The 23721-nt window shown below is 36.6% G+C and overlaps 1 protein-coding gene across 1 annotated transcript in view; it reads right to left on the bottom strand.

Moving 5' to 3' along the window:
* Positions 1 to 21978, bottom strand: part of KCTD3 (potassium channel tetramerization domain containing 3) — a 38352-nt gene extending 16374 nt beyond the window's left edge. The window contains exons 1-9 of the mRNA XM_039336419.1: positions 21579 to 21978; positions 13266 to 13319; positions 9910 to 9955; positions 9404 to 9477; positions 7263 to 7321; positions 6369 to 6449; positions 5606 to 5746; positions 4876 to 4966; positions 1811 to 2001 (exon numbers count right to left, since the gene is read on the bottom strand). Of these exons, the coding sequence (XP_039192353.1) occupies positions 1811 to 2001; positions 4876 to 4966; positions 5606 to 5746; positions 6369 to 6449; positions 7263 to 7321; positions 9404 to 9477; positions 9910 to 9955; positions 13266 to 13319; positions 21579 to 21652 (811 nt within the window). The 5' untranslated portion in view covers positions 21653 to 21978. The remainder of the gene's footprint in view (positions 1 to 1810; positions 2002 to 4875; positions 4967 to 5605; positions 5747 to 6368; positions 6450 to 7262; positions 7322 to 9403; positions 9478 to 9909; positions 9956 to 13265; positions 13320 to 21578) is intronic.
* Between the last annotated feature and the right edge of the window lie 1743 nt (positions 21979 to 23721).

Genomic DNA, 23721 nt, shown 5'->3' with positions numbered 1-23721 from the left:
ATTTTATTCTTAGTTATTGGATTTAGAGGTCACCTGACTCTTCTCCTCTCCAAAGAGGTTACAATTAAAAATAGAAACAATCTGTGTCCAAAACACCCACAATCAACCAGAAGACTGTAGTACCACAAAAAAAAAAAACTTATAGCTGCTTTTTCTACACTAAGGCCTTTTCAAACAACCAGATATTTAATCATTTCTGGAAATTTGTTAAGGTGGGAGACATCCAAATCTCCGGGGTTGGGGATATCATTCCATAGGGCAGTTGCCATGGGAAAAAAGCCATACTTCTTAGATTCCACAAAATGACATTGTTTAATTAACATTATTTAAGCATGCCCAGTCTGTCCACACCAAACAGGTAGAAACATTTGATGACAGGGTGGCCCCTAAAATAATCAAATCTTACTTAAAAAAATTCAAATTAAAACATAAAGGATCTTATGTTCAAATAAGATTGTGTTATCCACCAAGAATGGCTCAAGTGCTATTTGTTAGAAATGCAAACATGCTCCGGTTTATGCATGGCTGTGTGGCTTTTCATCTTTTCTACCAAAATCCATACAGAAAACATTTCTATTTTTAAGCTTTATGAAGGGACAGTTAACAACAAAAAGGTATTGTTTTACTTTAAAATAAAGGACAGTAGCCTTTTGGATTGTAGAGAAGAAGTCTAATACATAAAGTGACTGTAAGCTTTCATTCATTCTGTATTTAAAATATTTGAAATTAATATGCAGAAATCTTAAAATATATTAAAACACATTGTGTAAGCCATCCAGAATTGCCAAACTGCACAGAGTCTGTTCCAGAAGAAGTTATAAATAAATACCAAATAATAGTAAATGCCAAATCATTTTTCAGGCCATATGACCTTCCTTGAGGTTTGTTCTATTTTCAGCAGCATACATAAAAAGCAGGCAATAAGAAAAAGGAAAGAAACAGCTAGAAATGATTACTCTGGAGAAAGTTTGGGGAAATCAAGGAAGACAGCATGAATAGTCTGAAGGAATTTAAAATGTCACTCCTACTTAAGCTCAACAGTCATAATGCAATCCAGAGGGAAGACAATGGTAAAAGAAGTGACAGATGCTTATCTTAAGGGGATTTCTCTATAAAATATTGCTTATAGCAGCAATCTAGTACTAGCTTATTATGTAAGTAACAGTGAAGGGAAAAACAGCTTCTAGGAGATGCCAGACTTGATAATATTTCATAGATGGTGTCAATTTCTGAAGAGTATATGCAACAACAAATTGTTTTTCTGATTTGTTTTTGTTTTCCAGAGAACATTATTTCTTTATCCCAAGGCAGGGCTCCTAACATTGCAAGAAAAATGGACTGGTAACAGTGTCCAAGAGAGAATACCTTTTCTTATGAAATCATTATAAAATCAATGCAATAAATCAATCACACCCACACTTACATAATTAATACGCATGCACTGTGTTCCACTTGCTCTGTTAATGGAGTAAATTAATTGATTTGGTAAAATTATTTAACAAGCTCAAAATTAGTGAATTGACAGTTTTTAAAAATAAATTAGTTTTCAGTGAATAGAAAGGCAGGAGTATGTGATCTTCTTAATTGAGTGTTCTCTCGGTTCAACTATGATCAAATATAGAAGAGCTGTACTTAATCAATCAGTCAAGATTTAGCAAATATTAGGAAACAATATTTCAGTAATATATTCCTTGCTGTGAAGAAAAAAAATAGTTTACTGTAAGTCTCTCCAATTCAACCTATGAAAAGAAAGTGCAGCCATATTAAAATACCAGTATATATTAACAAGTGACATACAATGCATGCTCACCTATTTCGCTACCACTGCCGCCATCCTGGATGCTCCATAAAATGATACTGCTTTCGGATGCCACAGCCACCATTTTATCTTTGTCACCATGTGGACCACCAACAACCTTTGCATTCAGAGCCACACGTTCAATAGTCCAGTCTAAGTAAGGACTTGTAAAAACTTGTTGCCACCCAGAGGATTCTTTAATTCTAGGAAAAAGATATATGAACAGATGTTTAAGGCTGGCCTTCTAAGATGTACAGGAACTTCAGTACAAATGGGTTGTCCAATCACCCGAAGCCAGAAAAAAGGTTGGAATATGCTAACCCAATCCTATATGCTACAGATAAGTTAAAATACTAAAGAATCTTAGAATGAACACCTACAAGATAAAATTTAAATAGATGCTGTCACAATAAATCCTGAATTCCTTTCAGAATAGAGTAAAACCAAATATTTTCTCCAGTATCTATGTAATTTTCTCAAATAAGCACATGAAATAGCAAAATCATTAGAATTTCTAGAACCACAAAAGAAAATTAAATATATGATTATTTATCTTTCAACACTTAACATTTCCCAGGGATAATGTCTTCAGAATTAAGAATAAGAAAATGCCTACCTCCACAATTTCAATGTAATGCACAAAAAGATAGATGGGAAAGGAGGAAAGATGTGAGAGAAAAATAAATGTATATTTCTTAAAATCATGTAAGAAATTTTATATTGTATAAGGAAACTGTAAAAAGAATAGAAAAAAGCAGGTGTTTTTCAGATAAAACAGGCATATTATCTAATCTATTCATGCTGCTGCAACTTGGCATAATGGTTACTAGAAGTTATTCAAGGAGAAGAGTCAAGTGACATTGCATATAAAGCTAACAAAATCAGCTCTCTTACTGCAGCACTTTGCATGATAACAATCCTAATTTTTTATTATTTGTTTGATTTACATCCTATCTTTCTACTAAGATGTGACCATATTAGCTAGGAGCTTGACTTCATGCAAACCAGTAATATAAATCATACTGGAATCATATGCTATAAACGTTAGCAATCCTCAGTATAATTTCATATGGAGTTTCAGAGGAAAATGCCAGCTATTTCATTTTTACAAGGGCATCATGTTACCTTGATTTTTATTAACCCCAATAGAGGAATATATATGCTGGTGCATACTTAAGGTGCACAAATTTGACTTGAGCTCAAATCATTTTGAATCTGAAATGGGTTCTTCCAACCTTGTAAGAAATGATCTGATGTCTCTAAATAATAAGATTAGAACATCATGTACTTCTAAGGAGGTCAAAGCAGCCCATTTAAAGACATATGGTCAGCATTTCAAACATTTTGAACAGCCCAAGTAGAGAATGATTCTTAGTTAAACATGTAAATTCAGGTATGACACTTTACAGTGGAAAGTAGCCAGATTGCTATTACTATAATATTAAGAACAGTACAACTTAATCCAGATGATGAGAAATGGCATTATTAAGAAATCCAAAGTGCTTTTCAGGTTTTTCTAAATAGGAATTATCTTAGCAGTGAGATCCAACTGCTGCTTTGAATCACCAATCAAGTCAAAGTACAGGTAGTCCTCAACTTATGACCACTATTGAGCCAAAAAATTCTATTGCTGAAACATTTGTTAAATGAGTTTTGTCCCATTTCATGACTTTTCTTGCCACAGTTGTTAAGTGAATCACTGCAGTTGTTAAGTTAGTAACATGGCTGTAAAGTGAATCTGGCTTCCCCATTGACTCTGCTGGTCAGAAGGCGGCAAAGGAGTATCACATGACACTCCTGGCACACTGCAAAAGTCATAAATATGAGTCAGTTGCCAAGCATCTGAATTTTGATCACGTGATCATGGGGATGCTTCAGTGGTTGTAAGTGTGAAAAATGGTCATAAGTCACTTTTTCCAGTACTGTTCAAACGGTCGCAAATGAACTGTTGTAAGTCAAGGACTACCTGTACTGATCACTTAATTTTATAGAAAAATTGATTCCATTTTTTCTTGAAAAAGGCCCCAAGTCTTTTTGGAGTCTGAATATATTTATTGCTTTGAAAGAGACTGCACGCGTTAAAATGACAAACACCACAGGCAGTGTCTATCAAACACATGGTACAGCACGTTCTCACTATACAACTACCAGTTTACTATGATAGATGGACTCTGTTACTATGGCAATGGTTGCACCACTGGAAGACCTGAAAGAGATTATCATGGAGAAAATCTAGCTATATGATCACTAAGAATAAAAACTGACGATGGAATATTATCTATCAATCAATCAAGTCTATATCTCTGTATCAGAATTGCTATATAACAAAGCACATTATCCTCAGTATCCTTATAGTAATTAGTCAAACATAGTGACAGTAGCAGCAGATTGTTATAGGAACCAATTACTCAGAATGATAGATTCCTCCACACTGGATATGTTTGAGTGGACTCTAAAATGCGCTGAGCTGGACAGGCCTATGTCTAAATTGCCTCTTTCAACTCTATGATTCTATTATTTAGAAACATTATTTATTCATTACAACAAGCCATTTAATATACTAGACTGGGTACATAGCAACAAAGTAGTACAACATATATGTATGTATATGTGTATATGTGTAAGATAGATAGATAGACAGACAGACAGACAGATAGACAGATATTCATATTCCAAGCTTTTCAGATTCATTAAAAGTTTCTAATGAAGCAACTGGAAGCAACACATATATTAGAAACATGGATTTCTCTCTCAGAAAACATGAATTAGGAAAGTTAATTTCTTCCACCACCTGATTTTGTGTACTTCAGAGAAAAAAAAATCATCTTATTTTAAATAAAGTGGCTTAATGTTGGGCAATGCGGTATGTCTCCTCCTTGGAAAATAAGTTTTATGATGTAGTTATGAAGGAACAGAATGATGAAAATTTCCATTATGAATTTCAGACCATTAAAGATGAACTTGTGTTCACCTAAAAAAAAAAAAACCTCTATCACTGTGCATTTAATGAATATTTTATAAAATGGCATAGATATTAAAAGGTAAAACAAATCATAGTGTTACTAACTTGTGCTTACCTGTAACAAACTGCAAAGTGGGCATATGCAGCTACTATCCAGTTATGATGGCCAGCCACTATCAAAACTTTTCGAGGATCCACTGGAAACCCTGTTTTTTGTTTTTGTTTTTTAAAAAGACAAAACAAAGAGAAAAGATGAAGACATAAATGATTATTTCAATTAATAGTTGCTACCGTCTCACAGATCAATGGCACTGTATATTTTGAAATCCTACAAAATCATTGTGCAAGTATGTAATTTCGTATTAGTACAAAATACAGGATTTTGAAATTTAATGCCATGGACACAAATCTACCTTTTAACGCTACCAAGATGAACATGAATATATGGCGATTTGTGACACAAGAAATCTCAAAAGTTAAAATGTGAAGATGAATGGGATTTCCTGGAGCCTTGCAATGAAATTAGTATTTCCGTATAGATTAAATACTCTCCATTTGTTAACTGTGAAAGTACAGCATCTTACTGTTTGAATGCAAACTGCCTTCGAAACTGAAAATATATACATTTTTTCAGGGGCTTTATGTACAGTACATTTTTTAAAAATGGAAACTTTAAAAATTAGTAGCAACTGAAAGCCTAATTTCTATGTTCACAATGATACCCAATGACCACAACACTATAGAATCAAATTAAGACATAGTCTACACACACTATAATTTTCAACCACAAGCATATAAATGCAAGAATCATGCGTGTTCATAATAAGATTCTAAATTTTTCTTACCGAGCTTAACTGTCTCTTCACCAGTACCAGTTAGTGAAGGCTGCAAACTGCCTGTTCGCACCTCACCTTCAGAGCAATTCTGAGGTATTCTAACGTCTGTAGATGTTCCTGCCGAACCATTGATTTTTCGACTTGGAATGCCTAAAAGAGAAAGGATATGTCTCTAATTCAGTATCACTGTTTCTCATTGCTATGCCTAATTGTTAAGATATAAGTAAAAGAATTGGAACTTTAAAGTAACAGTTTGCCCAAATCTTCCACCCATGGATATTACAGCTTTTCTAAAACAATACAGGTGTCACAATGCAAATGGAAAATATAAAATAAAGTAGTTCACTAGTCCTAAAATTATGTATTACTATTAGCTCACTTGGTGCCCAAATTCTAAAAGACATTGTGTACAAGTCATATTTCCAGAGAGGGCCATAGCGGTTTGTACAAACTACAGTGTTCCAGAACTAAAGACTAAATAACTCTTTAGTCTGGAAAAAAAGGATAAAAGTATATACCAATCTTGACTTTATAACATCATCAGAGAAACAAATAATCAAAATTAACTTTTAAAAATACCATTGGTGTTAATAGGGCACAGAAAAATATGTGTTGAATTGATATAAATGAGATAGAACAGTTTATAAAAGAAACCTAATAAGACCCTCATATGGAAAGTGGACATAATACTCTATTAAATATGGAAGTGACAGAGCAAACTCTGATACTAGCCTTTTAAAATAGCTGAAAAATCTCAACAACTGAAAAGTACCTGGAGGTGGGAGATATCCATGAAAGAGTACACTGCCACAAGAGGAACGCTCAAGTTCTTCACATAAAAGCAATCTTCTTACTGAAAGAGAATTGTACTTATGTATACATAAATGCATGCCCAATAAAACAGGTTACTTCAAAATAGCTTCTATTTAAGATTTTTTCCCCAAGAAAACAAGTGAATATGTTATATTATTCTTGAAATATGCAAACAATAAACCTATAACACATCTACATTAATTTCAAGCTCATATCCCATATTTTTCACATATTTGGGCAGGACGAATCTGGAAATTTTTCAGGCTTTGGAATACCACATATCTTTTAAAAAATGTATTTGATTTTAGTTGTCAAGTGACCCAATGTGCTTTATACAATTAATATTATCAAACAAAAAGATTATAAGCAAAAGAAAAAAAAATCCACAGAAATAAATTCTGGTCAATTAAGAAAGCCACTAATATTTGTGAAGAACAAAGTATATCTCTTGTAAACAACAATAAGCACAAAATGCCATTGTGTGGCCTGGTATATGCTCCGTTCTTGAAGATGAAAATCATAGAAAAGAAAAAAATGGGACCTGGGGGAAGAAGGTTACTGCTGGCATCATTTCTTAGAAATGGCTTCTGGAAATGAAATGAAGAGTTCCAGAAGGAACTGTGTGGCTGCAATTCAAAGCTGACCAAGAAATAGAAGATATTTTGTTCAGGTATCTCCATATTTTTCAGTAAAACTATCCTTGGCTGTGTACTTTCATCTCAGTACATTATTAAATATATTCAGTTGCCATTCTGATTTCCTATCATTCACTAAAAGAATAATTAAACTAGTTGCCAAGTTCAATCTAGTGAATGACTCCTATATATATATATATACATATACATATATTTACCTAACGGTGTGATTCCATAAAACTCTGCTTCATGTCTGAGTACATTGATACTTACTCCTCTGCAAAACAAAGAAAATAGAATAAAAATACTATTTAAAAATTAAATGTAATTTTCCAACCCATGAATTAATAGTGTTAGGTTCATGTAGCAACAAAATGCTTAAATTTAACAACATACATAAATATATGAAACTGTAAAGAAAGATATTAAAATTGGAAGGATATTAATTCAAACTAACTCTTAAAGCAAAATCCATCTTTTAAAAATAAATTACCATAGCTCATTGCTGTGACTTGTGCTAAGGATCCAATCCAAAAACTAGAGCCAGGAAGTATAAAATAGAATGGGTATAGACTAGATGACCTCCAAGGTCCCTTCCAACTACTACTACTACTACTACTACTACTTCTTTTTCTTCTTACTACTACTACTACTACTACTACTACTATTATTATTATTATTTACACAAGATGCAAGCTTCCTTGGCTTCATCGGGGCTACAGGGATACTCAGAGCTGAAACTTTTTAGGATACAGCCTTAAATATTATAGAGTGGTCCTTAGTGAGACGTCCATTCCTAGATTAGATCAGGGCTTTTCAACCTTTTCACCCATTGTACCACTTTTAGGATATGGCAACATCCGAATACCACCAGTCGCCTAGCAAGGTGTCTGTCAGAATCCAATTATATTTCATCTCTGATTATCAACTATGGAAAATCCCATTTCTGCCTTCTCTGGATTCTGTCATACTACGAAAGGGAAGGGAGATGAGCAAAGGGCTTTTATGGCTCTCACTTCCTTCCTTACAACTTCAAAGGGACTGAATGTGGATATCACCAAAAGAACTGACCATAACAACAGGGCCCATCAGCTTTCATCTACTCCTCTCTGAAGTCTCCCTTCCGCCAGCTGTGAGGAAAAGGGGGTGGAAATGTAACGCCTGGGATTGTCGCTGGAAGGATGGTGGGGTGGGGTGGGGCTGCTGGGGACCCCTTGAATGGGAGAGCTTGGGCTCCAGGTCCTGTCTAGAACGCCTGCAATCATTTTCTCTTAATAAAGATGCCTGTTGGAAGAAATATTCCAAGAGTTCTGTCTTCTTAAGATGCAAAGTGGGGTGGGTCCTTACAGTGTCAAAAACTTGATGACCAAAAAAAAAAAAAAAAAAAGGAAAAAAGTGATGAAGTACAGGTAGTCCTCGACTTAGAACAGTTTGCTTAGTGACTGTTCGAAGTTACAATGGCACTGAAAAAAGTGCCCCCCAAGCCACAGCCGAGCAAGACACCTGCCTGCCCGCCCAGCAGTGCTCTTCCTCCTATCTGAAGTTTTCATTGTTGTGAGCATTTTTGTTGAGGATTGGCAGTGGGGGTGGGGTGGGGGGTGTTTGGTTTTTATTCCCTCCCATCTGCTGGGTGTTGCAGCAGGTTTGGTCACTTCACAAGATCCTGGGACACTGTGACCGTCATAAATATGAATCAGTTGCCAAGCATCTGAATGTAAATCACAAGACCCTGGAGATGCTGCAACATTCCAGCTGATTGGAGCTTCTTCTGGGCTCAGCAGAAGCACCAGGATCAGTGCTGAGCTCCAGCTGGATCCTGGCGTTGATCCTGGCGCTTCCACTGAGCCCTGACAGCCCCGAAGAAGTGCTAATCCTGGCGCTTCCGTTGAGCCCTGACAGCCCTGCAGCTCCAGCTATCTCTCGCTCAGGCTTGTGCGGTGCTGCCACCAGTTCAGCTCATTCCCCTCCCCCGCTACCAATTTTCTAGGATGGTCGCATACCACCTGCCAGGTGCCAATGTACCACAGGTAGTACCTGTACCACTGGTTGAAAAGCCCTGGATTAGATCACAGATTTTCTGACAGAGGCAGAACAAGTAAAAACAAATGAAGAATTAGGATTTAAGCATGGATAGGTTAAACCTTTTTAAAAGGCTTAACAATTAAAAATATCTGTTAGAACCCAATAGTTCCTTACAAATTCTGAATGTGATTTGGGAAAATAGATTATTTGTGTAACCCAAGGAAATAGTACTGTATCACACACAAGAACCAGATTTTTAAAATTAATTTTAAGTGATCGTTAACACTATTTTAATTACTTTCCGCCTAAAACAGTTTAATATAAAAATCTAACTTACCTCAGATCTAATTCCTTTGTTCGAAGAAAATTTAAAATTGGTGCAAATGCTGCAGGATCTCTATCAATAAATATCTACAAAGAAGAACAGTTGATTTATTTGCCTACGTGGATATTTTAAATTAGGAAAGCAATCCTGTCATACTTATGTATGCTAAAGTCATATTTATTTCTGTGGGGGTAACTTAAACATGCATTAAAATTTCAATTTTTGTTCAATTTTTTTGAGTTCTGAGCTTGCCAAATAGTTACTAGAATCTACAGTATTCAGATTTAAAACAAGCTGTTTCGGTAATAGTTCTCACCCCAAATGCATGATTTAAACTATGTCTTTGAAGCATTATTTCAAGTCAACATCATACAGTATATTATCTTATATTGACTTACAGTTAGAACATATTTGCATTTATTCAGTTAATCTTACATGAATTATTCTGAACCCAACAGTTACCAGAAAAACCGACTCAATTTTCACATTATAATACAATTACAAAGCAAAATACTCACAGCACCAGTTTCATCTTTCAGTGTTGAAATTCTTCCACTCAACAAACTGAAATCAACAAATCTAAATTACAATCTAGTATAAGAGACAGAAAAAAGATGAACCAAATAAATGTTCAGGGAAGAGCAGCAAAGATGATTAGGGGCCTAGAAGCTGCAATATACGAAGAACGATTGCAGGAATTGGGTATAACTGGGATAGTGAAATGAAAAACCAGGGGTAAGATGATAGCAGTCTTTCAGTACTTGAAGGGGTGAGGATTACCAAAGCACCTGAGGACAACACAAGAAACCATGGATGGAAACTAATCAAGGAGAGAAGCAACCTAGAACTAAGGAGAAAACTCTTAACAGTGAGACCAATCAACCAGTGCAACAAATTGCCTTCAGAAACTGTGATGGCTTTTAAAAAGAGACTGGACAGTCATTTGCCAGAAATAGTATAGTTCTCCTGTGTGAGTGGGGGTTGGACTAGATGACCTCCAAGATCACTTCCAAGTTTGTTTCTGTTACTGTTACTAAATGTTTTAGACTGCAAGTTAGCTTCCACAATGGAGAAGGTGATTTCTGCCACATTATTCCTAAATCTTGTCCCATATTATTCCCACAGCCAATCAAAACAAATTTGCAAAGGATGAAGAGCACTGCATAGTAGAAGCAGTTGAGTAAGTTTTCTATGTATAGGAAAGTCCATTCTGTAAATTTATGCATACACACATATTTTCTGTGTTCAGGTTTCAACACCACAACCCATGATGGGACTACATTTTTCAAGAAGGTAATGTCTTTATAGCTCAAATTTCTTCAATGATTATACAAAAATAAGGTTAGGAAAAAAATATAAAAAACTAAACAAGCCTTTTTTAGATTGTCCTCCTTCTTCCAATCACTCTTTACAGCAAAGAGCATGTTTGATAAAAAAAACCCTAAAGAGGGCTCTGGTGTTTCCCTTTTGTAAGAGGCTGATCTAGGATCTATCTATACTTTGTAACTACTACCCAGTCTCCAAGATTTTAAGGTAGGTTATGGAGAGGTAGTTACAAGGGCTCTGGAAGAAGAAATATGAACCCTTTTCAATCAATGTTCACACCTGAGCATGGGACAGAAACTCCTCATTGGTTGCTCTTGTTGATGACTAAATGATTTTGATTGTTGATGACCAAACTTAGACCAAGAAAGGCCAACTCCATAGTCCTTCTGAATCTCTTGGCAGCAGTCAATCATCATCTGAAATATGCTTTTATTTGGTCTGCAAGGATTAGGGGTTGGAAGTACTGTTTCACTCATTTCTGAGAGTCACCATACAATGGGAATAAGAGGTTGAGCCCCCAGGCATTTCAGTATGGAGGACTCTTATGGAAGTAAAATGAATCACAGAAAGATAGTGAATACATTTGAAGCTGTCTGAAGTGAGGGAAAAAGAAAAGCAGCTATATTTCTAGCCATTTCTATTCATAAGAGTTATGAATAAAAATTAGCCAAGTAAAATTTCAAACTATAAGAAGGCTTATAATATATAGATCTTAATAGAATTTAATAGCCCCTATGCGCTCTAAGACTCAAGATTTGCAGTATGTTATGGTTTATTTACCTGTCATTTACACTCTGAAACTCAAACCGCTGGGTGAGATCATTCGGCGACACGGGGTGAGGTATCATCAGTACGCGGATGATACCCAATTATATATCTCCACCCCGTGTCCTTTCAGTGAAGCAGTCGACGTGATGTGCCGGTGCCTGGAAGATGTGAGGGTCTGGATGGGGGTGAACAGGCTTAGACTCAACCCTGACAAGACCGAGTGGCTCTGGGTCTTGCCTCCCAAAGGTCAATTGGATGGTCCATCATTAGTCCTGGGGGAGGCAAATTTACCTCCCTCAGTGCAGGCACGCAACTTGGATGTCCTCCTGGACTCACAGCTAAATTTGGAACAACATCTATCGGCTGTGGCCAGGGGGACCTTTGCCCAGGTTCGCCTGGTGCACCAGTTGCGGCCTTATCTGGACCGAGAGGCTTTACTCACAGTCACTCATCGCTCAAGACTGGCTACCCTTGAAGAGCGTTCGGAGGCTGCAGTTGGTTCAGAATGCAGCCGCGAGAGCGATTGTGGGCGCGCCAAGGTACGCCCACGTGTCACCTATCCTCCGCGAGCTGCACTGGCTTCCTGTGGGTCTCCGGACGCAATTCAAGGTGTTGGTTATCACCTTTAAAGCCCTTCATGGCATAGGGCCAGGTTACTTACAGGACCGCATTCTGCCGCACAGCTCCCAGAGACCGGTGAGGTCCCATAGATTGGGCCTCCTTCAGGTCCCTTCGGCCAGACAATGTCGGCTGGCGGGCCCTCGGGGAAGGGCCTTTTCTGTGGTGGCTCCGACCTGGTGGAATCAACTTCCCCCCGAGGTTCGAACAACTCCCACCCTGCCGGCCTTTAAGAAAGCCGTTAAAACTCTTCTGTTCCGGCAGGCCTGGGGCTGATGTCCCTGGGGGGGGGGGGGATATGATCGGATTCACGGTATGATTGTATTATTTTATTGTTTTATTGTTAGATGATTGTTTTAATTTTGTACGCTGCCCTGAGTCCTTTGGGATTGGGCGGCATATAAATAAAATTAAATAAATAAATAAATAAATTTTTATACTACCAGTAATATATAACTAGGATCTGAGTATGTGGAGATAGAACAGCGTTATGAGAAAGGAGTTCAATATCCTCTCCCCTCTGCTATTTGCACTGAAAATATTGACTACAGAAAAACAGCAGCCATTATAGTATTACTAACTCAGTTAACTAGGTAGCGTGCAGCCTGTTCAAATTTTGTCTATAAATATCAGTCACAAAATGTAATCCTAAATTTGTTATACAAAGAACAGAGGGATAGATTTTTTCATAATATAATAAAATGTACACCAGCTATTTCAGTTCAGCATTTGTATTATTAAACCAAAAGATAATCAATAACACAAAATAGGCTAAAAGCTATTCCAGACAGTTTTGGTCTAAATATGGTATTAAAGTTAGAAAAATCAAAAATAAGAGAGTGCAGTAAAAAATTTCATTGAAAAGACATCAGACATATTATTATTTTTTTTGCATTTTACATAATCCACAAGACAGCAATGTTCCCTCAAATTATTAACCTTTGTTTCTTAGTATAGAGAATACAATAAGAAAGGGAGCCAGGTTGCTTGGGATTTTTTGTTACTAGACAAAATTCAATAATAAAGTTTCCCAATGTAAGACAGAAACCAAAACCCAATCCTATTGACATAATCTATTAAGATTTCCCATTTAACAGGGGAGTTAGTCTCACTGAAGCTTCTTTCAAGTAAAAATGACTTAATTAAGTAAATGGCAAAATACCTGGAAAAAAAGGAGTCAGGGATCCACATTAGTGTTTGTCGTGAAGTACTGAACCTAGAAAAGACAGATGAAAAGACAAGCAGATCTATAGGTTCAATCAAATGAAACCAAATATGCTTTCAGCAATAAATATGTTAAAATCTGACCTGATGAAGAGATAATTTTGCCATTTATTACAGACCTAACTATCTCTACTTTCCAATTTTATAAGATGTCAAACATGTTCATGTGGCTTGAATGCCCATTGGATGGAAAAGAACAATTCTATTCTAGTTTTATTCCCAGCTTTCTTCAAAAAGCTGCTTTTGAAATGGAGATAAAGAGATTTTTGATTACAGCGTATAGATCAGTTCTTCAAAGGGAAAAATTATATTGGGTGAGTACCAGGAACTTGCTTGAGTTTAATTGTTTGAATCTTGATTGACAAAATACACCTTTAACTTTAAAGCAAGGATAGGGAGCATTTATCACCTGATAATTTATTCCTATTTTTTATTTTCAAGTTATTGTAAAATAGTTGCACAAAGTAGCCAAGATAAACTTCAAAGTGATACTATATCCTTTCCCTCTTTTCTAGCCATGTAAATGATTTTAAGTATGTGTATTCAAGTCTAAAGAATACACACACACAAAGAGGGCTATTAATGAACACTAGTACAGTATACCCATAACCTTACATCCATCCAATTTATATAGCAGCCCATCTCACACAAGTGACTCTGGGTAACCACAATATAAACCAATCACACCATTAATATTCAATATTCAATATTTCTTCAACAAATCCAATGAGTTATGTCATTCTGATTAAAAGTTGTTAGTCATATATACTAAACAATAAGGTGGTTAGTTTACAGATGAGTATTTCTATTTTTCACGTAATAATATCCATATAAAAATATTGCATTGTGAATTGCTTTGATTTAAATTCAAAGATCTGTAAATAGTTTTACTAGTGGTACAAGGTACTTTCAATTGCCACCTTTATATTTAAAATTCCTGCCTACAAGGTTTGTCAAATATTAAATGACTGATTCTTTGGTTTTAAACTGGCAACACAATAATTACTCACACCAGACCTATACTTGCTCATAGACTAAATAAGTTAAGTCTATGAGACAAGACAATCTTGGAATAGGGAAGACAAGCCTGAGAAGTTCTCATAGCTGAGCCAAACTTGAATTAGCTTTTTGGATTATTATGTTTCTTAGAGCAACATACTATAATTAAAACATGACTTGTCGTAGATTTATCATTTTTCAGGTAGGGTTTATATGAGGTCCAAATAAGGCTGCATGGTTTGATTGTAATTCCCTGAATTATTCCTGATTATTTTGTACCTTGTCTAAACCCCCTACACAATTTTTAAAATGCAAAAGAGAAATCAAATGCAAGATCAGTCAAAATAGTTAGGATTTTCCTTGCTAGAGTCAGTTTGCACTGACATACTATACATATTGATTTTAACATGCTTTGCAGAAGTTCCCAGTAGCAGGGTTCATACGGTCACAAAGCTTAATGTGTGAACCACCCTAACTTAAGACAAATTAAAAACAAGCATTTTAATTGATTTATTAATCATATTTATATGGCTGCCCATCTCATGCAATTTGTCTCAGAGTGGCGTGCAAAACAACCATAAAACAATTTTAAAACATTCAAAATTCAAAAAATTAATATTATTATAAAAGACTAACATAGCATCAGACTAAGCTGTATAATGAAACTACCATTCCCTTGCCATCCCCAGACCTGTTGACGTAGCCAAGTTTAAAGAGTTTCCAGAATGCCAGGAGAGATGAGGTCAATCTCACCTTAGGATAATTTCCATAGGGTGGGTGCCATGGCAGAAAAGCAGTTATAACTGGGTCCTGCCAGATGTAACTCCACAGACAGGACCCACAACATACCTCTTCTGCCAGATCGGGGTGTAACTGGGAAGATGCAGTTCCTCAAATAACCTGGCCTCATGCTAAGAAGCACTCATGTATGAACTCCATGATCAAGGTATCTCTCCTGCCCAGTAAGTAAATTAACTATGAGGGAGGAATGTCAGTCCACATGGAAAAAGACAGTGGCAACTAAAATCTCATCTTTGGGTTTCTCTCCAGGTCTCCTTCTCAGCAAGGTTTATAATCAGACCAAAGCACGCATTAAATAGCACGTAGCGAACGCAGAGCATCAACTAGTACTATCCAGGTCCCCAACCTTTATTGTCAGTGAATCCAACAATCCACCTCTGTCTTCTCTATGAATAATTAACTAATCTCGAAGAACCCTAAACATCAGAGGGCCTTAGTTTGGCACATGGCATGCTCTTTTCTCAGATCTCTCTGGCTGGACAGAGAATGACCCTAAGACTAGACACACAAAAACAATAGAACATGTGCTTCTCCAGTGCCTCCATTACAGAGACATTCGTATTAGCCTCATCTCATAATTACTGCATAAATTTTACAAATAAATAAAATACCTAGGGTGCACAGGACAATTCTACACCTCTCTGCTGCTTTCAAATGTTAGCCCTGCTACAATATATGTTGTTGCTAGCTTCTGCACAGCTGCATTGAAAATCCTTCAGCCCTGTGCCATAAACTATCTTAATGAGCATACTAGAGTGCTTTAATACTGTGATGTATTTAGCTTTCCACTAATTAACCTTTATTATCCCCCACAATCATCTAACACTCTTTCCCTTCCTTTTAGGCTTTTGTTTTTATATATACTTTTCATTTAATATCTTTCAGGTTTTTATAATTATTATTTTTAGGCTGATGTATTTTCTATGCTTTCTACCTAACTGTACTCCACCTTCCTCACACTGGTCTTTGACCATAATAATTATTTAATTTTAATATATGTGAACTCAACCATCATTGAATTATCAAGTTGTAGAAATATTTGTCAACAAAGAAGACACTTTGAATTCTACAATGAAAATTCAAGTAATCTATGGATTCATCCTCAGCTTACTTTCAGCGCTATTTTTGTTGTTTGTCTTCCTTGAGGAAAAAATACAATAAGTTTTAAAAGGTTAGAAATATGTAGGAAAGTGTGAGGAAAGTGTAACTATACAGTATATCAGGGTTGTCAAACTGTCGGTCCGTGGCCGGATGCATCATAGCGAAACCGCATCACTCCATTGCCGGCAAAGGCAAAAAAGTCATGATACGTTGCGACACGTCACGTGACGTTGCGAGTTTGATACCTCTGCAGTATATGCAACAATAATTAATCCTGCCCTGAAATAAATCATTTGAAATATTAAGGATGATCAGCGTGTAAATAAATAGACACCAGCCTATTTTCTTTTTATTTGATGCTTACATGGTAAAAGAAACAGAGGCACCTCTTTCTGCATGGCTCTGAAGATAGTATGTACCATCCAAACAACTTATGAATACAAGAAACTAAATCTAAAATTTCACAGAAATTATCAGTTTAATCAGCTAAAAAGTGTAACAAAATATGCCTTAATGATATAAATGTATTATATCTTTTACAAAATGTAAATGCACATTTTAATGAGGGATAATTGATTAAACTGAGACCAAAGTATGAGGAGATGCAAACCCTGGTAGTTTAGGACATCACTTGTGTTTTTACTCACAAAACCAAAATAACTTTTCCTTAAAATTAATGTTTAAAATAATCATGGCTATTATTAATCACAAAAGCCTACTGTTAGCAAAAGAAATAGTAACAAAAGACCACTGTTAGTGAAATACATTTTAAAAAGTGAATGAAGTATGATTTTGAATCCTTTCTTCTTCCTTTCTTACACCAACCACAAATCTACCCAGAAACCTTTTAGCAATTTGGGAAAATGGGAAGAACAAAAGGTGGGCCAGCAGATAGGACAAAAAGATGGGAAACTTTTTTACTTGAACTTCCTTAATTTAAATCAAGCTAAACAAATTGCTTTGTGTATAAGAGTGTTAAAGTCTTACAGGCTTTATTCTAACTATGTTTATTTTGTGTTTAGAAAGCGTATATCACTTAAAGTGTTTGTCTTCTCTATTTCTTGTTATGCCATAACTATATCTGGAATTATAACCAATTTTTTTAGTCTAGTGTTTCTAGCCATCCTGATTCATGCACACACTAGCCATATAATAAATGTATATTATTAGTAATCACTATTTATTCCTTATATTCTTTGAGATTTGTATCACGCCTAAACAATCTATTCTTTCAATTAAAGCCTTTGTATCTAACGTGGAGAGCAGAATAAAAACACTTAGGTACCAATCTTGTCTTTCTTAAAAATAATAATGTTAAGGCATAGACCCATTACGATAATTGGATGTATCATTTTTTAAAATAATTACATCTTTACTCCACCAACAGAGACATAATACTGCCCAACATTTTGAGATACATAAGAATCACTGATCTAATTTTTCAAAGAATGTGATATATGTATATGTGTGTGAGAGGCAGAGAGACAGATCAGATATTCTACACAACACCTTAAGGAGTTGCCAGCATATGCTATACAAGCACTCCTGTGTTTTGAATCATTTTTTCTCCTTTAACTCTGGATCACTGTACGGGGATATTCCTTGGCTTTCATGTTTTATTTATTTTTTCCTCATAAAGATAGGTACATTCCTTGCAGCACCTTCAATTTATCTCATCTGAAATAAGTACTGTATTCTATTATTCTTTCTGTAGGAAAATTAAGTATGCTGACATGATACTGAATCCCTCAGCAATCTTAAGTAGGTCAGCAACTATCAATGATGTGGTAATGTTTTGTTTGTACAGAAGACCATAAAATCACCACAATATCCTATTACTAATAAACAGGAGTGTATTAATTATTATACCACTCAATATGAATTAACAAATAAGTGTAGAATACCCTCAACCCTGTACTAGCTTCCCAAAAATTCACCAAGGAATTTCTGTATGCTAGCATATTTATATACGAACATCGTTTCAATGATAAGTGCTAAACTTCAGCAGATTATTTTAAGAAAATGTTGACCAAAGATATGCCAAAATATGGGTGTGATTAACCTTAAACAAGCCACATGGTTGTGTGACATGTTAAAGATTAGTCTATAAATTGATCTTTTAAATAATGTTCTTATTATTCCACAGTAAAAAGGGGAAATAGGTGCAAAAACTACAGAGGGACTACTTTGTTAAATATGCCTAGAGTGATGATTAGCAAAATTCAGATAAAAAAACTACAAAAGGAGAATATAAGGAAAGATGATGCTATTTTTTTCTTGGGCAGGATACATGCTGTCCAGCTTTTTGCTCTTCAAATAATTGACAAATGTATGATTGTGAGAAAGTTTGTTAGTTTTAAAAAAGCATATTATAAAGTGAATAGATTTTCCACTCTATTTTGTCCAGACTGAACCCTACTGAGCAATTGTGTCCAATTCTGGCTACAATTATAAAGAGTGAGGATAAAATGAAACAGCTTTGTAAGAGGATTACTAAAATGGTAAGGGATCTGGAAATTAAGCCCTACAGAGAGTAGGTATATTTAGCCCATAGAAAAGATAACTGAGAAGATATGTTTTCAAATAGCTGAAGTTCTGCCACACAGAATAGATTGTGGTTATATTAACTATTGGATGTTAAAATATGGTTGATTACCTCAGGAGACATATAAAAATAAACTGAATAGAGTAGGATTGGGTCATTTTAAGAAATACAGGTAGTCCTCAACTTACAACCACAATTGAGACGAGAATTCTGGTCATAAGTCATTGTGGTCATTAAGTCAAGGTATCATAGGATCAGGCCCATCTTTTTCAACCATTTTTTACGGCAGTTGTTCAGCAAATCTTGCAGTCTGAAGTCCGACTCCATTCTCCCATATGGGCACTTTTTTGCTGCTCAACAACTGGTTATAAGTCAAAGACTACCTGTATTTTGGTAAAAAAAGAGATATGTCAAAACCTAAATGAATGTAAATTTAAAACAAAAATGAATGACCAGTACAAAAATAGTACACTGAGGTAGCTTTGTCATGGAGATAGAAAGACAATCAATCATATTACAAAATAATTACATGAAGAATGAGAGGAAGGATTCATGGATACGATAAAAACAAAGATGTTTCTGGACGATAACTGCACAGAATCTTTGGAATTCAGATGCTGCGTAAATTTAATTATTATTAAGAATTATAGGACATGAGGTTTAGTGACTAGTGCTGATATAAACTAGATTTGCCTATATTTCCATTTCCTCATCTCATGTTCATTATTTCTTGTTTCTTTTCTATGCTTTGCATAATGCAGCTTATCCACAAGAGAATAACATAATCATCATGTATAGTATTCATGCATGTTAAACTCATAGGAAAGAACTTGGCAGAACTTCCTGGAATCTCAATCCAGCATGTCTCAATTAGTCTCTAGGCCATACGTTTAAAGCTCTCTGACATATTCCCTAGCATACCAGTAGTTAGCACAACAATCTTTAATGCATGTTGGGAAGAAGCCACCAAAACTGATTATCCTTTGTCAACAAGAACTGCAATTCTCTCTTTATATCTACTTTATAATATACTGCTATTACATCTAATTCAGTTGTGATACTTTTTTCTCCCATTTTCACATTGTTTAACAGACTTGTCTTATACTGATATAAGAGAATACTGTCCTGCACCTTTTGGCACTGAAGTTGGCTAGTTTTTCTGTCCTGAAAAACAGTGGCTCTCAACTTAATCCACCAATAGATTAATTTATTTTCCTAAGTAATAATTGGAGAAGATCAAGACTCCAAATCTGAGGCTTCTGTTTGAATACAGATATCGTTATATATTTTTTTAAAAAAAGATCAGCTAGATGAGCTTTGGGTTTATATGACACCTCATAATTTTTACATCATATTCATCTGAAACCACCAAATTAGCGTACATGTCATAACCATCTGCATGGATACTCACCCAGACGATGCTTACCTTGTAGTATTATGACACAAGAATATAAATCTAATACCTGATTTTTTTTTTATTTTTAAAGAGACCCAGCTGAAATCATAGTCAAAACATGGATGACACTGAAAATTATTCATTCTGTGCAGTCCTGTATTATCTTGTGATAGCAATTTTAGTTGGGTTCCATGTAAAAATCAAGAGAATCCATGAGGAATTTGTGACTCGGAACCACATATTTGCAGTAAGGCAGTGGTTCTCAACCTTTTTAATGCCGCGACCCCCAACCGGTCGTAAGTCGAGGACTACTCAACCGGTTGTAAGTGGAGGATTACTCAACTGGTGCAGCACTGTTTGCAGAATGGGACTTTTGGCGGGCTCAGCAGGACAGAGACAGCCTGGACAATTCCTATTGGCTTTTGAAAGCCAATAGAATTAGAATCTATTCAAGAGAGTCTATTCTATTGGCTTTCAAAAGCCAATAGAATAAAAGGGAGTAGCACAGCTAAGGAAAAGGGGGAAAAAATGGCGGACTGCGTTGTTTGGCGACCCCCGTGAAATGGTCGTTCGACCCCAAATGGGGTCCCGACCCCCAGATTGAGAACCACTGCACTAAGGCATCACAAAAAGTATCAGTATACTAACTAATGGCTCATTTGTAATATGGCTGTAGCCTGTGATTTGTCAATGGTTTCAGCTGGGTCTCATGTCTATGGAGATTCTTAATCACCCAAGTCATTACTTTTCCCAAGAGGCAATTCCACTTTCTTGGATATTTTTCTTTGCAAACATTTCATATCGCATCCAAGAAATTTCTTCCGTTCAGCAAAATGTTTTCAAAGGGTAAAAAAAAATCCAAATTCAGCTGCCTTTAGCAAAAGCACCTTTGGGACAACTGAGTCCCATGTGAAAAATAACCATTAGATTCCACACTTTGGAGCCAAGTTTTTGTGTTATGGTGCACAAAATCAGTCAACCCAGAGGCTGTAATGGCTTGGCTAATCAGTTTCATGGAATATCACATAGAAAAACAGTGACAACTTATGAGAATAGGTTTCGGTGGTATAAAGCATAGAATCTCGTGGTCCTTTGGTCACTCTTAAAGTAAATTATTCTTTAAGTTGTGATATTTTTATTAGAAGACCCTAGGCGAATCTATAGCCAGAACTGAAGCTCCCACATAGACCAAGATCTCTTACATCGATTATTTAAAGCAGCAATTTCATCAGGCTGGGGAAGGACGGATAGAGCAGCGCCTTCTCTGACAGCCATTCGCTTCTTTTCCCAGGCCTGTCTCCACTGAAGGCATCCGCTCCTTCGTGCCATCACATCGCCCGCCCCTCGTCTCGCCATCAGCCGCTAAGATCCCCTCCGGCCCTCTCCCCTCATTCCGCGCTCGAGCTCACCTGGTGCCCCCGACGTTGAGCTGGATGATCTCCCCGCTGCCCGCCCCGGCAAAGCTGGCGCCGTTCCCCGCCATTTTTCCTAGCAGCAGATCTTGTCCCGAATACCGCCTGTCGTCGCCGCCGCCGCCTCCAGCCGCCTCCCCGGAGTCGAGGGAGGTGGGAAAAGGAGGCGGCGGCGGGGCCGGGGGAGAAAATGGGGCGTCCAGCGAGGCCGTAGAGCCTTCCCCAGCAAACACTAAACTGCCAGGTCTGGGATCGGAGAGGAGGAGGAGGAGGAGCCGAAGGGTCGATCTCTCTTGGTCTCTCTCCGGTCAGGCATCCAGAGCCGACGCTAATGCACCGCCCCCCCCTCCCCCCTCCCTTCTTCTGGGCCGAAACCGCCGATAGTCTCAGTGCCGCCGCGGCATTCTACGAGAAAAAAAAAAATCCTAGCAACGCGCGGCATCTGGAGGAGGGGATTCCGCGAGGGACAAAATACCAGCGTTGGTTGCGTCTTCGCGAGAAGTCAAACTGAAGGCGGGGATATGCAAAACTCGCCCAAGACGAATGTTCGGAAGGAGGTACTATGCAGAAGAGGGCTGAATAACCTCCCTTGCCGGGCTGTTCAAATGAGGTCCGGGGCGTTCTTTGGAGACGAGTATTTAGGGTCCCGTTTTGATAGCTAGATCGTGTCTTTTAAGCTTCTGCAACTTCGCCAACCGATTTGGATTTCGTTTCCCACCAGCGTTACTGAATTTTAAAATCCATTGCATCTGCAGGGAGCTAGTTGATGAAATGTGTTCTTACAGAGAAGCGCTTGGATAAATCCCCCCTAATTTCTGGTGTACGTTTCGATCAAATCCAATTGCGGATTTTCACTTGAAAAAAATACTCCAAGTGCACATTTTTCAATCAGTCTTTATTACAAACAAAGTGTACATTACAGACAAAGTGTACATTTTTGTCTGTAAAGTTGTTAACTGTAGGTTTAACCGCTTCTAAATCTACCGGTAGCTGCATTGGTAGCACCAATCAATCAGAATAGAGTTGGAAGTCTTCGAAGTCTTCTAGTCCAACCCTCTGCAGAACTTTTGATCAGGATGTAATTGTTTCAAGAACATATTGTTACATTCAAATCCATTAGTATGGTATGGTATGGTATGGTATGGTATGGTATGGTATGGTATGGTATGGTATGGTATGGTATGGTATGGTATCTGTACCTATGTACACATACATATGTGGGAAATTTGTGATCCTCATGTACTACTCACAGAAACACTTAACTACCATGTCACTGGCAAGAGTTGTTAGAGATATTAATGTAGCAACATCTGAACAGGTTCAGATTCTCTGCCCAGTTCAGTAACTTGTATATATTTATATTAATATTAGAGTTGCTTTCTACTTTTGGAATAAGTTGTTCCAGAACATAGATAATGATAAAATCTAACTTGGATGTTGTAAAGGAATTTCTGTTGCATTTTTGGTTTTCTATTATCTTCAAAGCAGCTAATATTCTAATTAAAACAGAATGTGTCGCTGGATGGACATTTATTCAAGTTTATCTATCAAAAAAATCAAGCTTTCATTCTAAGAAAACTGATTGGGAGTTCTGAAATTTCTTACTATTTGGAAGTAGGGTGCAGTAAACAATATTGTGATAGAAGGAGTATGGTGTAGGGATTAACTCACCAGGCTAGAAACTCATGTGGTTTCTAAATGATGCTATGCTACAACTCCCAGCAACTCTGGCAAGTGTAACAAAGGCTAAAGGATGCTACAAATTATAGTTTACAGCATCTGAAAGACTACAATTTCCCCACTTTTTTTGGTATTTTAAAGAATGTCCTGACAAAAATGGTCCTTACCAGCTTCCATCCCAAATGGGAAGAGATCAGAATCCCAATTAGATTCACCAGAACAGAAACCATATGACTTCAGAGTAAAAGGGCAGCATTATTTGTTTTTCTTTTTGGATAGCAATTTGGACTTTCAGAAATAAAATAAATTTTGTTTTCTCTTGTTCAAAGGAAAGTTCTACAACTGTAAGAAAAACTTCAAGCTGTCTCCAAATTCACTGCTTGTGGAACTCCATATATTTATCAGTATAAATAAACACCTATATGCTTGGAAGAAGTTGGCATAACACTGGAAGCTGTAC

The sequence above is a fragment of the Crotalus tigris genome, unplaced genomic scaffold (genome assembly GCF_016545835.1).
Source record: "Crotalus tigris isolate CLP2741 ecotype Arizona unplaced genomic scaffold, ASM1654583v1 scf7180000017546.9332058, whole genome shotgun sequence".
NCBI lineage: Eukaryota > Metazoa > Chordata > Lepidosauria > Squamata > Viperidae > Crotalus > Crotalus tigris.
This window is presented reverse-complemented; position numbering and strand designations above follow the sequence as displayed.